The sequence below is a fragment of the Daktulosphaira vitifoliae genome, unplaced genomic scaffold (genome assembly GCF_025091365.1).
Source record: "Daktulosphaira vitifoliae isolate Bord-2020 unplaced genomic scaffold, ASM2509136v1 Scaffold_5, whole genome shotgun sequence".
Classification (NCBI taxonomy): Eukaryota; Metazoa; Arthropoda; class Insecta; order Hemiptera; family Phylloxeridae; genus Daktulosphaira; species Daktulosphaira vitifoliae.
In genome coordinates, this window is record NW_026099576.1 from 9,158,259 (window position 1) to 9,177,700 (window position 19,442).

Here is a 19,442-nt window from a genome sequence, read left to right on the forward strand (position 1 = left end):
TTTTGAAAATTATCAAGAAACCCTCCTTTCCTACAATAAATACCTAAATATTGTTATGAAAGGAGCATTTGAAAATATACACTGGACCAAACATAAGCGCCGACCAACACTATTATGACGACGTTTTTTATATTTATTTTTCACAACCAAGAGACGTTCAAATGAAAATAATTTATTATGTTGAATGTTTACAAAAAAAAAAATGAAGTGACGAGTTATAAACAATTTATTTTCATAACAATAAAACGATTTGACAGTGTGAGTAGCAGAATAGAATATGTTTTATTTGTGTACACAAATACATAAACCAACAATTATGACCACAATAGCGTTAAAGTCAGTTTTAGTGCTTTTAAAATAATAAATCAATAAAGAAATTCAGTATATAATATATACTAAATATAATATATAATATAATAATTTAATTAAATTAATAATTAAAATAAACACTAGTATAAACATTATAAAATCAATTTTTGACTATTAATATATGTGAGTGATGACTTTCATTAAATGTTAATTAACACAAAAGTTGTTCAGTTTAAGAGTACACACTTAAAACAAGTTGCGTATTCTTTAAAGTCTGTTGATTAGCTCAAAACTTTTTAATAATGAAATTTATTTATTTTTTTCAAATTTACATTTGTTTTTTTCTCGTCTAATCTCGTTTTTCCATAATTATTCAGTGCAAATCTGAAAATATAACCTTATGGTTATTGCTCTTAACCTCATAAATATTTTAGATTAGTAATAATAACTTAGCAGAATGTAATCACATAATACACAGTATTCTGTATGATCGAGTGTAACTCTATTAAAATTATCACAGCAAATGAAGTCGGTTGAAATATCAACTATGCGATAACAGGTGAATTATCATGAAAATTACTTTTATAAGCTTTCTAGATATTTTTTTTTAACCTTAAGTAAAAGTTCGCTCAATGAAGATTCAACCTACTTTTATTTTCTTTCGTGTAAAGTTAATTAATTTATAAAAACAAAAATAATTAAATAGCATTTAAATTAACTAATATAACCTTTCCAACCTTATCATACAATTTTAAATAAAAGAGAAACAAATTAAAATTTAGAATAAATTAACTATAAATGTTTCGATAATACCAACAACCAATAACAAAACATGTGATTAATAACTAGTAATATAAATTATATTTTATTAGCGTACTTTAACTTTGGATTTATTAAAATTAATTTAAAATATATTGGCGAATATAACATTATTAGATTTATTTATTAAAATTGTACAGTTCTAATTAAAACTAAAATAATGGTTTATTTAAATAATAGGCATTGAAATGGTTGAAATGTAGCGGTTCGATAAAATTTATGGAAAACTTAAAATGCACTGTTTTAATTTGTATTTAACAATTGATTCACTTGCCAACATAAACTATTATATATTGGCTTGTGTAGGCCAAATTATTTTTCCTTGAAATTAAATCAGACAAGAACTTAACTTACTAAGTATTTGTCATTGATTATTTATTAATTAAATACAAAAGATATAAATTAATATTTCTTCACTTTAAAAACTTATTAAAAATAAAAATTATTTATTTACTGATTCAAACAAACTAAATACTTACAATTCCAAAACCACGAAAAAATAAATAATGTATCTTAAAAGGCTAGTTAAAAAATATTTTTTAAATATATCGTAAAAAGCTTTGGTTACTGATGATTGTTGAGTAATTTTTAGTCTGTTTAATATATTAATTAGACTAAAGTTATGTATGTATATAATTTATGTGTGTGTGTGAAGAAGTTATAACTTTTTCACAGTTATCATATAAATTATTTAACAATAATTTATTAAACTTTTTATGAAATAATAAAAATAATGCTTGATAGAGAGAATTATAAGATAATATAACTTATTTTTTAACAAATTTTGACCGTTAATACCAACATTTTATTAATGTTCAACAGTACAATTCCTTATGACGAGATTTTGAATTTAATTTTCGACATATATCCAATTATTTATTTTGATATGAAGTCAAAAAAGATACAAACTCCAAACAAAGACACTATTTTGTTCGAAGAAACTCATTAAGAATACATTCCCTGTTGCCGAATAAATAGAGAGATTAAATTCAATGAGTTTTTTAAACCTAAGCCCATAGTCTTTACTTTGCTGCTCTGCACTGACCCTCTCACCCTTATGTCGTTTGAACTCGTTTTATTTTCAAATTTTAAATTGACTATAAATTATAGTTTTTATTTCTAATTATTAAATCTTTTTCTAGTAGAAAACTTCTACTAAACATTTGCTCATAACTTTAATATCTTGCAGAGGTATATTTTTAAATAAATATTTTTATAAACACAAAAATTCTGCATGGTGCATATTGTTATCAGTAACGTAATTATAATTATGTTCTAAGTATTTGTTTATATTTTGAAGATAAAAACTATTTATTTAATAATTTACGTATTTATATTTATCTAGATTGAATAAGGTTCAAAAACAGTTTTAAATTTTTAAACAAATATAGATAGGCAAAAAATTAAAAATGCTTAGAGTTTAAAAAAGAATAATTTAATTGAGAATAGATGGTATCAGTTTTTCAAAAAAATTATTTTGCTGAACAGATTTTCTATATTAGATCGTGGAGATTTATTTTTAAGTGCTATTGTTTTTTTTTATTAAAATATGACGTCAACTAAAATTTTGCAACCAATGACACCACATTTTTTTAAGAAAATTTTATGATATTTTGACATCATATTATATAATTCATTAAATATTATTTTACGGACATATTTTGCACTAATATTTTCAGAAATAAGATATTTTACCGTAAATAAACTCAAAAACTCCAATACACTGGAAGAAATATGATAATATTTAAGACCAATTTTTTATGAACCCTTGGAATTATTTTTCATTTTCGTGTTTTAAATGAACTAATGACCTAAAAACACTATGTTACAACATAATCACATATCCACTATTTTTATATGTATATATTCCGAAACATGAATAATGCATGTCTAGTAATTATTTAAGTTAACTATTTTTGAAACAATACAATAAAACTATAGGTGAATTGTTTTATAATAACAAGTTTTTGGTAAACTATTGTTAAAACTATAAACTTGATCATTTTTATACTTAGAAAATATTAAAATATTAATAATGTGCAATATTATTGTACTATCCATTGAAAAGTTGCATTTATCATAAGATTTTTTATTATCATCATATTACATAAATTTAACAACCTGATAAATGCATTTTTTTAATAATTAATAAAAATAAAAGGTTATTACTGAATTTTAATTGTCTTTTTAATATCACATAAAAAAGGTTTAACATTACCTCATAAACAATTACACAAGATATGAATAAAAAGTTATGTGTCGATAAATAATTGAATCTACAAAAACTCATAAAATTTTCCAAAAACTCATTATGAGTTTATGTTATTAATTTCGAGTAAGTACTTAGTAACAAAATGATGACCATTGAAGTTGTTAATGAGTTATCTATAATGATATATTATATCAAACATAAATAAAAAGTTGCACCCATATATTTCTCCGTAATTTTCATCATAGAAACTAATTATATCAGAGTCTTATCTTATTTTAAGCTACAAGTTATAGTAATTTACTATGTTAAGTGATAAATATCAACTAACTATACAATTTTTAATAAATACGATAGTTTTTTAACAACATCATTCAATAATAAACATTCATTACTATCACGCAAACACTGGCTACTTAGAAGTATAAATTAAATTCTGCAGAGTTTTCAAACTCGAAAACTGTATTTTAATCATTTTATGTTCCTAAATACTTTATCTTAGCTTCGATGAGAAGCTGAGAAGGTATTGGTTTTACTATGATGTGTTTTTTTGTGTCTGTTATCACTTTTTCTCAGCTCTCACCCTACCGATTTCTTTCAACGATTCGTCAAAAAATCACAAATCGTATCTAGTCGAAGACATAACCCTCAAAAATTGAAAAAATTTCCCTCGTTCCCTGTAAATGGGGGGAAATCTCAAAAAAAAAATCACACATTGAAAAATCGCTAATTTTCGGAATTTTTTACTTAATACTGTCATAACTTTTTTAAAAATGACCAAATCAATATATTTTTTTTTTCGTTGATACATAAGGTATTTACCTCTCATATTGTATATTTTTTATAAATTTGACACTTTACTTGTCCACAGGAAGGTATTCAAAATGACAACTTTTTCACAAAAAATTAACTTTTGAAAGTGTTCCGGAATCTCTGACACTTTTATATATATCTTAAATTAAAGCTAATGTAATATACTTCATCATGGAAAAAAAAATGTTCGGACTTTATTTTGTCTCCACGGTAAAAATAGACATCAAAATTAATAAAAAAAATACGACTTCTGTAAAAATATTCTTTTTTATATTTTTAACTTTATCATGCTATACTTTTTTGAAAAATGTATGGATCAATATAATTTTTTTTTATAGATGCATGATGTCTTTACTTATTATTTGGTATATTTTTTTTATAAATCTGACCCTTTAACTTTTGAAAGTATTTTGGAAAGTCTGATATTTTTATATACAGGTGATTTTTTTATCATAACCCACTCAATTACTTACAGAATAATAATAATTTAAACATTTTTTTTTTTTTTGATTATCTTTAGTTATACATTATTCTTGAATTATTAACTATGTAATACTTTTTAAGTTCATCCCTTATGCCTGATAAGGGTGTCAACTTTGTTTTTTAAATGGAAACACATATTTTAAATTTAATAAAATGTTTGAGTTTTTAATTTAATAGCAAATGGCATTTGAACTTTTAGTATAACTTTATTTGTTTATTAGATATAAACATTTATAGTTTCAAATTTTTGAGTTAATATACATGTATAATACACAAATGATTACAAATACAGGTGCCTCATTGATTTTTTATGACATCGATATTAGAAGGTACACACCATTGTTATTATCAATGGTAGTAAGGCACATTGTTGTGAGTATATAAATACAAGAACTGACAATACAGAAAGGATATCTATTGATAGTCATAATTAATAATAAACAATCCTTGACTGTAACAACAGTTAGCATTTAGTCAAAATGTGCTATTATTTTAAAAAACTTGATCAATGAACATCATCAACATATGTTAGATTTTTAAAAACTAATTTAAAACAAAAACACCACCAGTTATAACACCACCCAATGATTATGGATCACGTTGGGCCATTAATTAACACATCGTCAATGAGGTTTGAGGCTTAGCATCGAAATGATAAGGTGGCTGCTCGAACAATTACATCAAGGAAAAATATTTGCTACACTTTATTAATAAAGAATCAACTTAAAGTAGCTCACAGGATTAATTTTGAAAATAGTAATAAATTTAACTCTACATTGCTCTTAAAAATTGGAAGAACTGTAATATTATCACACCCGGAGAAAAACCTCGATCTATATAATAAATTCATTGTTCAATTTGATAAATATATCATTACTATTGAACCTATGATATATTTATCAATATGATAATTTTTTTTCTTGTCTTGAACAATAATTATTCATAAGAATAGTTATTTTGTTCGTATTAATAAAACATTATTATAAACCCTTGATAAAATTTCTCTATCAAAATTGATTGAGGTTTTTCTTTGGGTGCAGATGATTTTTCCAATGTATAGTCTCATAAAGTATATATTTGACACTCCTGAAATGAGCCCACATGCTTTATGTACTTTATATAACACCATAAAATTTGATGAACATTTACTGTCGTATATTATTTGTATGTCAGATAACGTAGTAAAAATAAAACTTATTGATCTACTAGAAGCAAGGCCAACTTTTTGCTACCATCATCAAAATGGTTTTTTGTACATAACATAATTATTTTTTTTATTGTAATTATTATTTTTAAGTATGTATTTATTGAATCATATTTAATTATTTGTAATACTAGATTGTAGTTTGTACAGTTATAAATTAATAAATGTCTTACTCTTAAAATAATGTATAGATTTATGATTTATCATATGAAAATATGATTATTCACTATACAAAATTTATACTATTTTTATTAATAATAAAGAAGGTATATTTAATCCTTAATAATAGGTTAAATTAACTGAACATGCGTGATAACTATTTAAGAGGATAACTGCTACAGTATAAAACAGTTATTCTTATTATTTATAGATGGTTAAGGTAACCATATTGTTACAGCAACCAAATTGATAGATAGTCACAATACTAACCCTAAGTTTCTTGTTGGGATAATCATATAAACGATACTTTATTCCGTGCATGGATTCTTAATTATAGGATGACATTTTTTTTACCAAGGGCGTTAAATTTTATAATAATTATAAAATTATTAACGATTGATTTTTTAATATTAATATTTTTCTATATCAAGTATAATTTAGTTCATAGATTAGTCACTATAGTTATGTAATATTACAATATGAATACAATCAAAATAATCGATTATTTCATTTAAACGATCATGGAGTCGAAAAAATATCGAGCAGGCCTACTAATGAATAATCAACTTAAAAATCGCTTAAAGTAACTCAGTCAGTCTCTTGACAGTGGATTCAATAATTAATATTTTTTCTAATTCAAATAAAATATCTATTTTACCAACAGATCTCTTTTCTCAATACCAATCGATTTTGAATGAAAATTCGTGTGATAAATAGTGTAATAAAAATTAAAAATAACTATTACATTTCCTTCCGTAAAAAATTAGTTGAAATATTTCCTGATAAAAACTAAGTACAAAATGATAAGCTGTTCGTGACAGAAAAAATAAAAGCGATGAGTAGATGCGGAAAAATTGTACTAATTTACTCATCGATAAAGAGAGTAAAAAAATTTAAAAAATCGATTAAAAAAAAAATGTTTTATAAAAGTATTATAGAGGAGAAGAGAAATTAAAAAAATCTTAGAAAAATATTTTTTTACACTTTAGTAGGAAGGTAGTAACCTTAGGTGTAAATTAGGGACATTAAAGGGCCTTGCCTTTTAAAAATTTTGTTGAAGTTGCATTCAAGGTGGTAACTATTATCATTATAATATATTTACCACAGTGATCGCAATTTCAAATACTAATTTTAAAAAAATAATTTTTATAAAACAATGCATATAATTTTATTAAATTTCTGGAGGATTATATTGTAAACTGTGGTAGCTAAACCCCTCTAACAGTACACTAATAAATAACTATATAATACTACACAGATATAAATAATAAACATTATATTATTATCTACATCTGTGTAATACTATAATAAAATATCACAATGCGTAAAATAATATAAAATTTTGAGAATCTTAAAACACAATTTAATTACAATTATTTTAATAATTACGTTATTAACATATATTTTGTAGTAATAATATTCAATATTCTTTTTAACACGTCGTATATTACATATTGCGCATGATCCATTGCCCTAAAAATATTCAAATTCAAAAAGGAAGATATTTAATATTTAATTAAATTTTAAATAATAAATAATAATTATTTAGAATGTAACATATAAATTAAAAGGTTCGTATTTTTCTTAATGAAAGTCATTAAGTAGTTATAAAAAAATTATTTTCCTAAGCGGAATGATAATAAAAAATAGTACGATAAGGCTTTATCTGATAAGTAAAAATCACTCAATCGATTAAATAAAAAAAAATTTTATTTGTAATACCTTTACTCAGATTACTTACTGGATTTGAGGGTTTTTCTATTATAAATTAAGTTAATTAAAATTTATTCTACATTACATTTTAGGCTGTATGTGTAATAATATGGGTAAAGTAGAAAGTGTTACTAAAACTCAGTCAGGTAAGACTCCTAAAAAAATAAAAAACTACACATTAATAATTATTTTTTTTACTTGTCTCTTAATATATTATTATCCTTAGTCATAAATTTTAAATTATTCTATATTAAAAATGTTTTTGTAGGTTCATTATGGGATTTCATTCGTGTAGAATTCTCTCGTGGTTATTCATTGGAACATGATGAAAAGGAATATTCTGATAGAAGGGAGAAAGTTTATACATTTATGAAAATACCATTGGAAGTAGAACGGTTTATGTTTTATGGATTTTGTCAAGTATGTATTTTTATTAAAATTCTAAGAGCTATTTATTAATATATCATGGTAATGTGTCCACGGAAAATGGAAATCTTGTTGTCTGTCCTATTAATATTATATAATGAAAAAAAAAAATTTTAATAATATTAAAATATTAATATGTATAATTTTAAAATGTCATAGTGTGCTGATTCTTTTCTGTTTGTTTATACATTCCTACCACTTCGAGCTTTGGTGGCATTAAAATCATTTATATGTCGTTCAATACTAAAATTCAGGTATGAGTATTTTAGTAATGAATTATAACATTTTATATTGTTTAATGTTTTATTTAGAGATAAACACAAAAAAAAGCGATTAACATCAGCAGAAGTATGTGATCTTTTAAAGATGGCTATAATTATAACATGCACTTTGATTTTAATGCCTTGGGATACATCTATGATGTATCATGTTATTAAAAGTCAATCAGTAATTAAACTCTACATCTTCTATAATATGTTGGAGGTAAAAATTTTCATTAAATTAAATTATACATAAATACTAATTTGTGTTATAACTTATTATTGTAGGTTGGAGACAGATTATTTTCATCTTTTGGTCAAGATATCTTAGATGCATTATTTTGGACAGCAACAGAACCAAAGCATAGCCGTCGTGAACATTTTGGTGTTCTACCACATTATGTTATTGCTGTGATTTATGTCAGTATCCTTAAAAACAAAAATTGCATAATATGATTTATATTTTCTAGTCATACAGTATTTGTATAAAATTTAACTGATAAAACAACATTTTGATAATATTGTCTAACACAATTAACAATAATTTTTTGAGATAGTATACTATAGTATTACACTAATTGAGTGACAATTAATTATATTATATTGCACTATATTTAAATAATTGAATTTTCAAGGTTAAACAAAATTATTGTTAATCTAGACTAAATAATTGATCAATACATTTTTTGGCTATTCTTTAAGAGTGCAAATATATATTTAAAATACTAATGATGTTCTAAAGAAATTATTTAAAGTGCAGTAATCAAAATCTTTTTCCATTCAACTTATAATATATCTCAAAACCCATTTTGGTAACTTATCAACTTTTATATGTATGGTATTATTAGTTTATAGGCTTCATAAAATATATTTAATACGTTAAATTAAGTGAAAAAGGAAAAGAATTATGATAAAGAAGTACTTTTAGCATGTCATTCTTTTCCATCTTCTCTAGTTCCCCAGTTAAGTATATTTTCTTCCTAAACCATTATTAATTTATTTTTTATTTTTTTAATCTATCTCAATTTAGAAAATTGTATTTTATTTTTAATTAACCTTAACTAATAATTTAGTTTTGCATAGTATACTTGTATTGTGCCAAGCTACAACTCTTAATGTTGCAATAAATTCTAGTCACAAAGCATTACTTGCTATTATGATGTCCAACAATGTAAATATTTTTAAATTCATAAAAAAATAAATAAAATTTTAACCGAAAACTTTTTTTTTTTGTAAACAGTTTGTAGAACTTAAAGGCAGTGTATTTAAAAAGTTTGATAAGACAAATTTATTTCAATTATCATGTAGTGATGTTCGTGAACGTTTTCATTTATTTTTGTTACTACTAGTTGTTGTTGTACAAACAATGAAAGAGTACCAATGGACTAGTGGTATTATAATATTTGATTCAATATGAATTTTTTCTAAAAATTATATCAGGTAAATAATTTGTAATTGTTATTTTTTTTTCCAGAATACTTTTGGGAGTTGATGCTTGATTGTACATATGTTTTAGTAGCAGAAATGTTGATTGATTGGACAAAACATGCATTTATAACAAGATTCAATGAAATTAATTTGTCGGTATATGGAGACTATGTACTTAGTTTTGCATATGATACTGCCCAATCTCGCCACCATAAAGTTAGTTATTAATATTTAGATAGTGACTTCTGACTAAAACTTATATATATATATATATTAGGCTTTTACAGACCATTCAGATTTAGTGGCAAGAAGGATGGGTTTTATACCAATTCCACTAGGTGTTGTTATGATAAAGGTTTTAACACGTTGTATTTCTATTGATGGTCGTCTTGCATCTATATTGTTATTATTATTTACGTTTATATGTTTGATCACATTAAAAATTGTCAATTTAATATACATATTAGGTAGAGCTTGTAAACTAATAGACTTTCATAAAACGGTAATAACCAAAGTTTTGAATTTTTTATTAAATATTCTATTATTTTACAATTTTTTTTTTCAGTTTTTAATAAAAAATGTTCATATAAAAAATGGTGTGAGCTGTCAAGATATGGCAACTAGTCCAATGAAACCTCAGTTATTTAAAAGAAAGTTTTGGAATGAAAATAAAGAAAATAGACCTTCACCACTTATTGATGTGCCTCCATTGGGTCCTATACCAATGTTTGCTAATAGCAATGTTAGTATTTCATTATTTTATCTATAGGCCCAATCAGGGGTTTTAGAAGAGTTTTGACACCTAATACTATCACTCTAAAAATTATTAAAACTTATATGGAAATATTTTTAAGGAGAGGAGAAATGAAGTTAGATGTCCCCAAATATTTTGTTCAAATTAAAAATATGACTATTTAAAAATAACATTATTTTGACATAATTTAAAGTTTGTACTCTTTTATAATTTTTACTTATGTCTTTTTTTTTTTTTTTATAGTTTCATTAAATTAATCAATTAATTTAATCAAAGTATAAGATTTTAACTTAAAAATATAATATTATATTAGACCATTTAAATATTATTGCATATTTTATTCTTTTTTTTTTTTTTGTACTTATGTAATAAACTTAGCTGTTAATTTTTATTGATTCCACAATATAGAAAAGTATCCTCTTTTTTCAATGTATTATTATTATTTTTTTTTACAATCCAATGATTGATTAAATGATTATTGATGTTTCTCTCCATTTGTCTCTGTCAATGTATAAAACAGAAAAATATAAAATCATAAAATATTGTATCTTTCCTTTTAAACAGACTGAAAAAGTTGTTTTTTGTAGATATGTTTTGTTTCAATTTACATGATTAATTAATAGAGTATTTTGAAATTTGGAATATTTACAGGTTGATATTAAAGAAGCTTGTTTAAATACTGAAGTGCTTGAAGACATTATGGAAACCGATTTAATATACAGTGATCCAGATCTCAATAAATCTTTGCTACGTGACATAGATACAATGAGTACAAAATCGGCATAATAAATATTAGTGTAAATATGTTTGTAATAATAAGACTGTTTTATTAAATAAAACCAGTGAGAATTAATTTTATACTAATTAATAAATTATTATATTTATATTATGATTTTAGTCAAGATAAAAATGTATTATTTTATGCACTTGTGTAATTGTTTTGTTTTGACCACATCTCCATAGCAACTTATATATTGTTGTATCATTTATCATGATTTCAGTAACTTGAGTTCCAAGTAATTTTTAAGTATTCTATGTTTATTAATTTGTTGTTACTTTTTTAATCTTTTGATTAATTTTTTTGTTATAAATTTCAAATGTGTAATATTACTGATGGTAACTACACTTCTACCATTTATAACTTGGTAATTTTGTTATAATAAAGTATTATTTAATAAAACTATATTTATTTCTTATGTCATAATTTACACATTTTATTATAATACAAACTAAGTAATTGTTTAGATTAAAGAAAAGCAGTACAATGATGTTATTAAAATAATAAACAATATGCCAGATAACAAACGAAATGCAAGTGTTTTTAAAAACAATTTGTAGTAATATTGTTTAAATTTGTTGATGTTGTATCTATTTTATGCCATACATATTTCTTATATTACTTTATTTTATTTAAAAATTAATAGACAAGACCTGGTTTATCTCTCTTGGCATATTGTTATTATTATACAGATGACTTCCAAAATGCATCAATAATATATGAGCAACTTACCACTCTTTGGCCTCAAGCAACTGATTATAGGGTTCATTATGCCCAATCGCTTTATTCAGCTGGACAATATGAAGATGCACTTCGAATAACAAAGAAAATTACAGAAAATGGTTATGAAAATAAAGTATGATTCATACATTTATGATCATTAATTTACAAATTAAACGATTTTTTAAAAGGTACATAAGTTGACTGCAGCAATATTATATGGAATGGAAGATATTGCAGGTGCCAGATCTTATTTAGAAAATAATGTAGGTCTTAAAGATGATCCAGATAACGACATAAATTATGGGTGTCTTCTTTATAAGGTATTTTTATTAACAACTAAAATTATCTTTTTCTTCATTCACTAATAAGAGAGAGAAAACATTCTGTATGTTTAAAGGAAGAAAAGTATGATGATGCTCTTCAAAAATTTTTAAATGCTCAAGCTGTTGTAGGATATAAACCACATTTATCATATAGTGTAGCATTATGCTATTACAAGTTAAAAGATTTTAATTTAGCCTTAAAACATTTAGGTAATTATTAAATGTAAATGATAATATATTATGATTAATTATTATATTTATAGGTGATATTATTGAGAGAGGAATAAGAGAACATCCTGAACTTGGAATTGGTATGACTACTGAAGGAATAGAAATGAGAAGTGTAGGTAATACATTAACTTTACATGAATCTGCACTTGTGGAAGCTTTTAATTTAAAGGCAGTTATTCAATATGAAAAAAATGATTGTAAAATAAAAAATTGTTAAAAACCCACAAAATTATACTTTTTAATGTATTTAATGTCAGTTAATAGTGCATGTGAAGCATTAACAGATATGCCACCCAGATGGGAAGAGGAACTTGATTCTGTTACATTACATAATCAAGCACTATGCTCTATAGATATAACTCCCACACAAGGATTTCATAAACTACAGTTTCTCTTGCAACAACCTAATTACCCTAAAGAGACATTGCAGAACTTATTAATTTTGTATTGCAAACATGGTTACTATGATTTAGCATCTGATGTTTTAGCAACATACTCACCTACTAAAGACAAGCATTTATCATTAGTAATCGTTTTATTTTTAATATTTTTTATAATTTCATTTTTTGACCACCTTTTTTATTATGATCATTAATATCTAATATCCTCTTATGTAACTTCTGTTATATTTAAATTTTAAAGTATATTCGAGAATTTGTGGATGCTGTGATTGCACAACAGTCGTCACCAGATGATGCTTATCGTAAACTAGACAATATGAGTAATAAATTAGCAGAAGCTTTACGTAAAGCTACAAGAACTGTGCAAGAAGCAAGAGAAGCAAGAGATGATAAAAGTGCAAAAAGAGCATTACTTGACTATGAATATACACTTGAAAAGTAATCATTGATATGTTTAAATATAACTGAAAAATTGCCAATTAATGAGATATGGTTATTTATTAGATTCATTCCAGTAACAATGGCTCAAGCAAAAATTTATTGGGATCTTGAAAACTATGCTCAAGCAGAAACTATTTTTTATAAATCTGTCGAATTTTGTAATGAAAATGACACATGGCGCTTACACGTTGCTCATGTTTTATTTATGCAAGAGAAATTTAAAGAAGCTATTGCGTTTTATGAACCCATTGTAAAAAAAAATTACAACAGTGTAAATATTAAATTGTTATTATTAATACTTCAACTAATCAAGTTTCGCTAGTTGTAAAGGAATTTTTTGGTTTTTATATTAGATTTTGTCTGTAAGTGCTATAGTTTTGGCAAATTTATGTGTATCTCACATCATGACAGCACAAAATGAAGAAGCTGAAGAGCTCATGAGAAAAATTGAAAAGGAAGAAGAACGGCTATACTATCAAGAACCAGACAAAAAAGTTTATCATTTATGTATTGTCAACCTTGTAATTGGGTATAGTAATTTTAAATAAGTAGTAAAATATTTAAAGATAACAAATCTAAATGTTTTCATTTTTAGTACTCTATATTGTTCAAAAGGTAATTATGAGTTTGGAATTTCTAGAGTAATTAAAAGCTTGGAACCTTACAACAAAAAACTTGGAATGGATACATGGTATCATTTTTTAAACATTTAATATAAAAATAATTCGCAAGTGTTAACTTTACAAGATTTCATAACTTACAGGTTTTATGCAAAAAGATGTATGTTATCACTAATTGAAAATATGGCCAAACAAATAGTAGTGATGCGGGATTCATTTTACAATGAATGTTTAGGATTTTTGGATCAATGTGAATGTAAGTTTGTTATCGTGTTTTATTAAATAAATGTATAGATTTTTTGGAAATTATCGGGGTTGTTAATCACAAACTTAGTAAAGTCATCCAGAAAAGTTTTATTCATTGAACAATCTATATAGTATAAATATTACGGTAAAATTTATACGTAGGTATCGAATTAAACCTATTGAAACTTGAGATAATAATTAAATATGAAACTTATTAAATTTTATATGGTCAAATGGAATTGAATCTAACTTTGATAACTAGTCTTCGCCTTGCTGGGCTCTTCCCCAGATCCGGTGCGATGCGGACCACAAAATTTTCTAATCTTCGCGAATAATTTTCCTGAAATAACGTCTTCATTAAAAAAAAAAAGTTTTGAAAATCGTTAAGTAATTTTTCCAGTATTGGTTAATTTTTCAATGGTTATTTTTTAGATCATGGAAAAGATGTTAGAACAATGCCCGAAGTAGAAACAACAGATAAGAAAGAGCTGAATAATGTAACTTGTGAAGCTAGACTTATTAAATCACTTTTACTGCGTTTACTAGAATATTGAAATAACTGCAACTACATTTTCAAATATTTTTAATGTTAATTTATTGAATTTATAGATATTGATGTATTGACAGAGTTAATTTTACTATATGTATAAATGAACTGAAATACGTACCAAACATATTTGTTATATATTTCGAATTTTTTTAAGTACATGATTACAGAAATCAAAAATATTATTAGACCGCTTTTGAAAATTTAATTGAATTTAAACTTTGACTTAAAAAAATTTTTTATTTTAAGTTTGATTTAAGTTTTAAAATTTATTCCATACTACTTTTGGTTTCTACAATAAACAATCTCACAATTTAAAAAAAAAAAAAAATTGATATTGATTAACTAACTTACTAGATATGGTAAAACACTTTTTAAAATCTGAAATAATTTCGATTTTCAACTGTATGTCAAAAGATCACAAATCATACCTAGTTGAAGATTTACCCTCAAAACTTGAAAATTTTCCCGTAAATGTTGGAAATTCCCCCAAAATTAACTATTTTTAAATTTGTAAATTTCGAAAAAATTTTAACTTTTTTTACATAAAACTACTTATTACTTTCATAATAATAGATGAATAAAAATAAATATTACTTTAATAAATACTTTGGGTATTTCCTCTTAGGTACATTTTTATTAAACCTAATATTTTTTCTCCTTACTAAAATTTAAAATTTTTAATGATTTCTTAGAAAAAATGAGTGTCTTATCAGATTTTGATCGCCTGTTTAAATAACAGAATACCTTAACTACAAGGTGATTTATTTATCATAGACGACTTAGTTAATCGAAAAATAATATTGAGAATTTCTGTCTTTTAGGTACATATTTTTAAATTTATCAATCATAAAGTATTTTTTATTGACACGAATTATGTCGCAATATAATAGTCGACACTGGTTTAGACGGTAGACACCCGTGAGTCGTTTATTATTAATAAACAACAACAGATTTTTTAAAAAACCGAAATGAAGAACTTATTAAATAGTATTGGTTGTGTCCGGTCATACTTAGTTAATGAAACACGTCATTGTGCGAAGAAATGTTTTGTAGGCACGAGATTTTTTGTAAGCATCGCAAAATATATTTAAACATGATATAAGCTGACCACACAAGAGGAGGAGGAATCATGGTGAAAATAGTTTATTTAGATATCTATATCATATAGTGATTATTTAAGGGTAAGGCACTCCATTTTCTCAAAACTTGTATATTTTAATTAATACATAATCCAGTAATACGGTGAGCACCACACACGCGATATATAATTTGGTAAACGAAAATAATAACAGTGACACGACCGATTGTCATATTAATAGGCGGACGGCTGATATCGAGAGAGACGCGAGTGAGCGACAGACTAGAGAGTAACGCGGTGCCATGTCATCAATTTTCACGAAGAAAAAAATTGATCTAAAAACAAATCGAGAATAAAATGTAGTTAAAACATTTTCTTTTATTCCTTCAAGAAAACAAAATCTCGACTTTAATATTATTTTATGAGAACCCCAATTTTGAGTTTGATGATAAAATAGGAAAAAAATATCGAACTAATTTATTTCTTATAAATTTTATCTGATTAAGCATAAGCGTATTCAATTATTTAAAGATTTCGTTTTAAATTACAAACTCATTATTAATTTAGTTTTCATTATTCGACCAATCCGTTAAGGATAACCCGTGTCCTCAGACCTCTTAAGTTGAGTTGAGTCTCATAACTATTTTTTTCGCTGAACTTAGAATTATGAAAGTAAAACTCGCGTAAAGAAAATTCAAAAATAATAACATCAACGTTGTTTTCTTAATAAATATTTCACAAAATCACTATTTACAGAAAAAATACGTAAAAGTCTTAAAAATACGTTTTTAATACTGATTTTGTTTATTTTTACATATTTATTTCTATTTTATTCTTTGGAAAACACTTATTCGGTTGAAAAAAGTTCTAACTGTTTATTTTTTATGCAAAGTACGATAATTGTAATATATTGAGTATATCATGACCAGTTAAATAATTGTTAATTACAAACTTAACTAAATTCCATGTATTACTACATTTTTTTTAGGGAAAATAATCTATTTTTCCATGTTATAGTAAATGTTTCTTTGTTATGATATTTGATTAATACTTTACTAGCACTAAATTATTTGAAATCTTTTCATTTTTAAAAATTGAATTGATATTTTTTTTTTCACATGCTTGTACTTTCTTTCAAACCCAACCTGTTTGTCATTAGATTTTTAAAAACAGTTAACCAAAAAATTAAAAAATTTTGATTTTATTTTTTCTTATTAGAGCCCAAGTACAAAAAACATTCTTTTAACTTAATCCAAAATTGGAAAATTATTTAATAAAAAAAGTAACAAAATATATTCAGTAGATCAAAAATAATAGACTTTGTCAGAATAAGCTGGTACGCCTGTATATCAATAAAACATTTTATTAATATTTCCAGTTTTAGCAAATTTTTTTCTATAACATTTCATATTTTTCTAATAAAATTTTAAAAACGTATTTAAAAAAAATGTTTGGCATCTGAGTAAATATAGTTTGATGTATATTGTATATAATAAGTAGCATACCCTTAATTAGTACCTAATTAAAATTAATCATTATTTGCTAGTATAAAATGTTGAATGTTTAATGGTTAAAAGAATTTGTTTAGATCTATTTTATAAGTTGTACTTATGGGTTTCTTCAATATGTCTTTATGTTTGCTTATTATTTTGTTAAATATTTTTGTAATAAAAATTGATTCGCTTTCAAAGAATAAAATTCGGAACATCAAAACGGGTTATAAACTTGATGATGAGCAGTCAATGACCACTTTGAATCCTAAAAAAGACAAATTGAAAACAGTATTAGACCAGCGTTATCAAAGACTCAGATGTGGCTATGCGTATAGCGGTTTGCTTCATTTACAAGCTTCTTTGATACTGTTCGACTCGTCCGCCTCAGAAGGTGAAATCCTAATTTATGTTCAGTCGTATAGTAATATGATTTATCACATGATGGCAATGTTTTTAATGGTACAAGGCATTCAAAACATTTACGACGAGCTATGGTTTTTGTACATGTACGTAAGCAGAATTAAATATTATAAAACTACCAATTTAGTTAGTGTCGACAAAGTCAAAAATCAGTCGCCTATAAAAATTGAATTGAGAAATATACTTTACGTCCACCACTATGTTATAAAAGAGATGCGAAAATTTTTGAACGAGAATTATTGTGACCCACGAAATGAATTCAATGTGGACTCTCCTCATTCGGTGTTCTACGACAAATACAAAATATTCAATAAGTGTAGACGTACTGGTACTTGTGATGTCGCCAAAATCGTAGCATTGCTCAATTTAAACAGCAAAACTATGGAAGATTACATAAAATACAACGCCGCAGTGGTAAATGTCCCAAATAATTACAGAGCGATGTATTTGCCAAAGAAATTATATCTCAATGATGCCGGAATCCATTACTCGAAAGCATTCGAAAAAATTTGTGATAAAATGAATCTCAATATCATTTGGAACGATGTGTTTGAAAATTTAAAAAAAGCCAATGAGTTCGCGATAACTCAAGCTTCTCCCGTTGACCGGTTCGAGGCACTTAAATATTATCATGACATGTTTATAGAAATAGTGCAGTTGATCATGTTTCGCATCATGTGGAGGAATATGATTTACGTTTGTAATAATAAATTTCCGAAAACACCTGTACAAACCGTACAAAAGAATTATAAAAAACTAACTAATTTATTAGGTTTGGAGTTAAAAAAAAATAAGCTTTACGATCAACTTTGTGAATTGGAACTAAGTGAAGATCAAAGTATTGAACATTTAAATACGATGGCTTCACGAATTATTGATGAAATAGTGCTCAAATTGAGAAGACTTTCTAAAAAATTAAATTGTGATGCTCTTCAAAAGTTCTACATTAACCCAGCTAAAGATAATGACTGCATCTCGTTAAATAAACATTTAAAAGTAATGTGGTCAGACAAGCTTTTCCCAATAGACCCGAAAAGTCATGAAAACAAATTATTGTGTGGTGATGTGTTTATTAAATTTCTAAAACTGAGTACCTCGTCTGTCCATACAAATAGTTTTTTATCTGTTACAATATTTCATTACTTCTTTAAGAGAAAAGTACAATAACAGATTTTTTGTCATATATTAAAAATTTTATTTATATTATGTGGGACTAAAAAAACTATTTTGATTTCAAATTTTGTATTTTCTATAAGCACATTAGTATCTGCTAATATTATTACTTGTCAATAATTTTTTGATATATTTAACAACATTGAGTACTAAATTTTGGTTGATAAAATAAAAAAAATTCAATAATATACTTAAATGTGTTTGATTAATATGATGATAATATTAAATGATGATTAATATATTACGTATTAATTTAATATTTCATAAAAATAATTTTCTAAGTGAAATCAATCATCGATTTTTATATATTTTATTAGTATAAAAATAAAATATATAAATTCTATAGCACAAGTAAAATCAACAGTATATTTAATGTTTTGTTATCATG

At 24.6% G+C, this 19,442-nt stretch overlaps 2 protein-coding genes across 4 annotated transcripts; both read left to right on the forward strand.

Annotated features, from left to right (window-relative positions):
* The first annotated feature begins 7,671 nt into the window (after positions 1–7,671).
* LOC126906787 (protein TAPT1 homolog) lies at positions 7,672–11,374 on the forward strand. Its single transcript, XM_050687633.1, has 11 exons — positions 7,672–7,855; positions 7,978–8,129; positions 8,295–8,389; positions 8,447–8,618; positions 8,684–8,819; positions 9,469–9,566; positions 9,636–9,786; positions 9,870–10,039; positions 10,101–10,325; positions 10,389–10,565; positions 11,229–11,374. Exons 1-11 carry the CDS (start codon positions 7,807–7,809, stop codon positions 11,361–11,363), a joined length of 1,560 nt encoding a protein of 519 aa, XP_050543590.1. The 5' UTR covers positions 7,672–7,806; the 3' UTR covers positions 11,364–11,374.
* On the forward strand, positions 11,236–15,218 carry LOC126906784 (tetratricopeptide repeat protein 30A). 3 transcript variants are annotated; one of them, XM_050687629.1, is made up of 13 exons: positions 11,236–11,374; positions 11,823–11,888; positions 12,002–12,211; positions 12,267–12,398; positions 12,476–12,611; positions 12,665–12,829; positions 12,890–13,158; positions 13,275–13,471; positions 13,538–13,745; positions 13,828–14,003; positions 14,070–14,165; positions 14,238–14,350; positions 14,773–15,218. In XM_050687629.1, the coding sequence occupies exons 2-13, from the start codon at positions 11,868–11,870 to the stop codon at positions 14,892–14,894; spliced, it is 1,845 nt and encodes a 614-aa protein (XP_050543586.1). In that variant the 5' UTR covers positions 11,236–11,374; positions 11,823–11,867; the 3' UTR covers positions 14,895–15,218. The 3 variants fall into 3 exon arrangements, with proteins under 3 accessions (XP_050543586.1, XP_050543584.1, XP_050543585.1); XM_050687627.1 differs by lacking the exon at positions 11,236–11,374 and adding an exon at positions 11,599–11,722; XM_050687628.1 differs by lacking the exon at positions 11,236–11,374 and adding an exon at positions 11,599–11,722 and having other exon boundaries at positions 12,665–12,748.
* Positions 15,219–19,442: the final 4,224 nt, after the last annotated feature.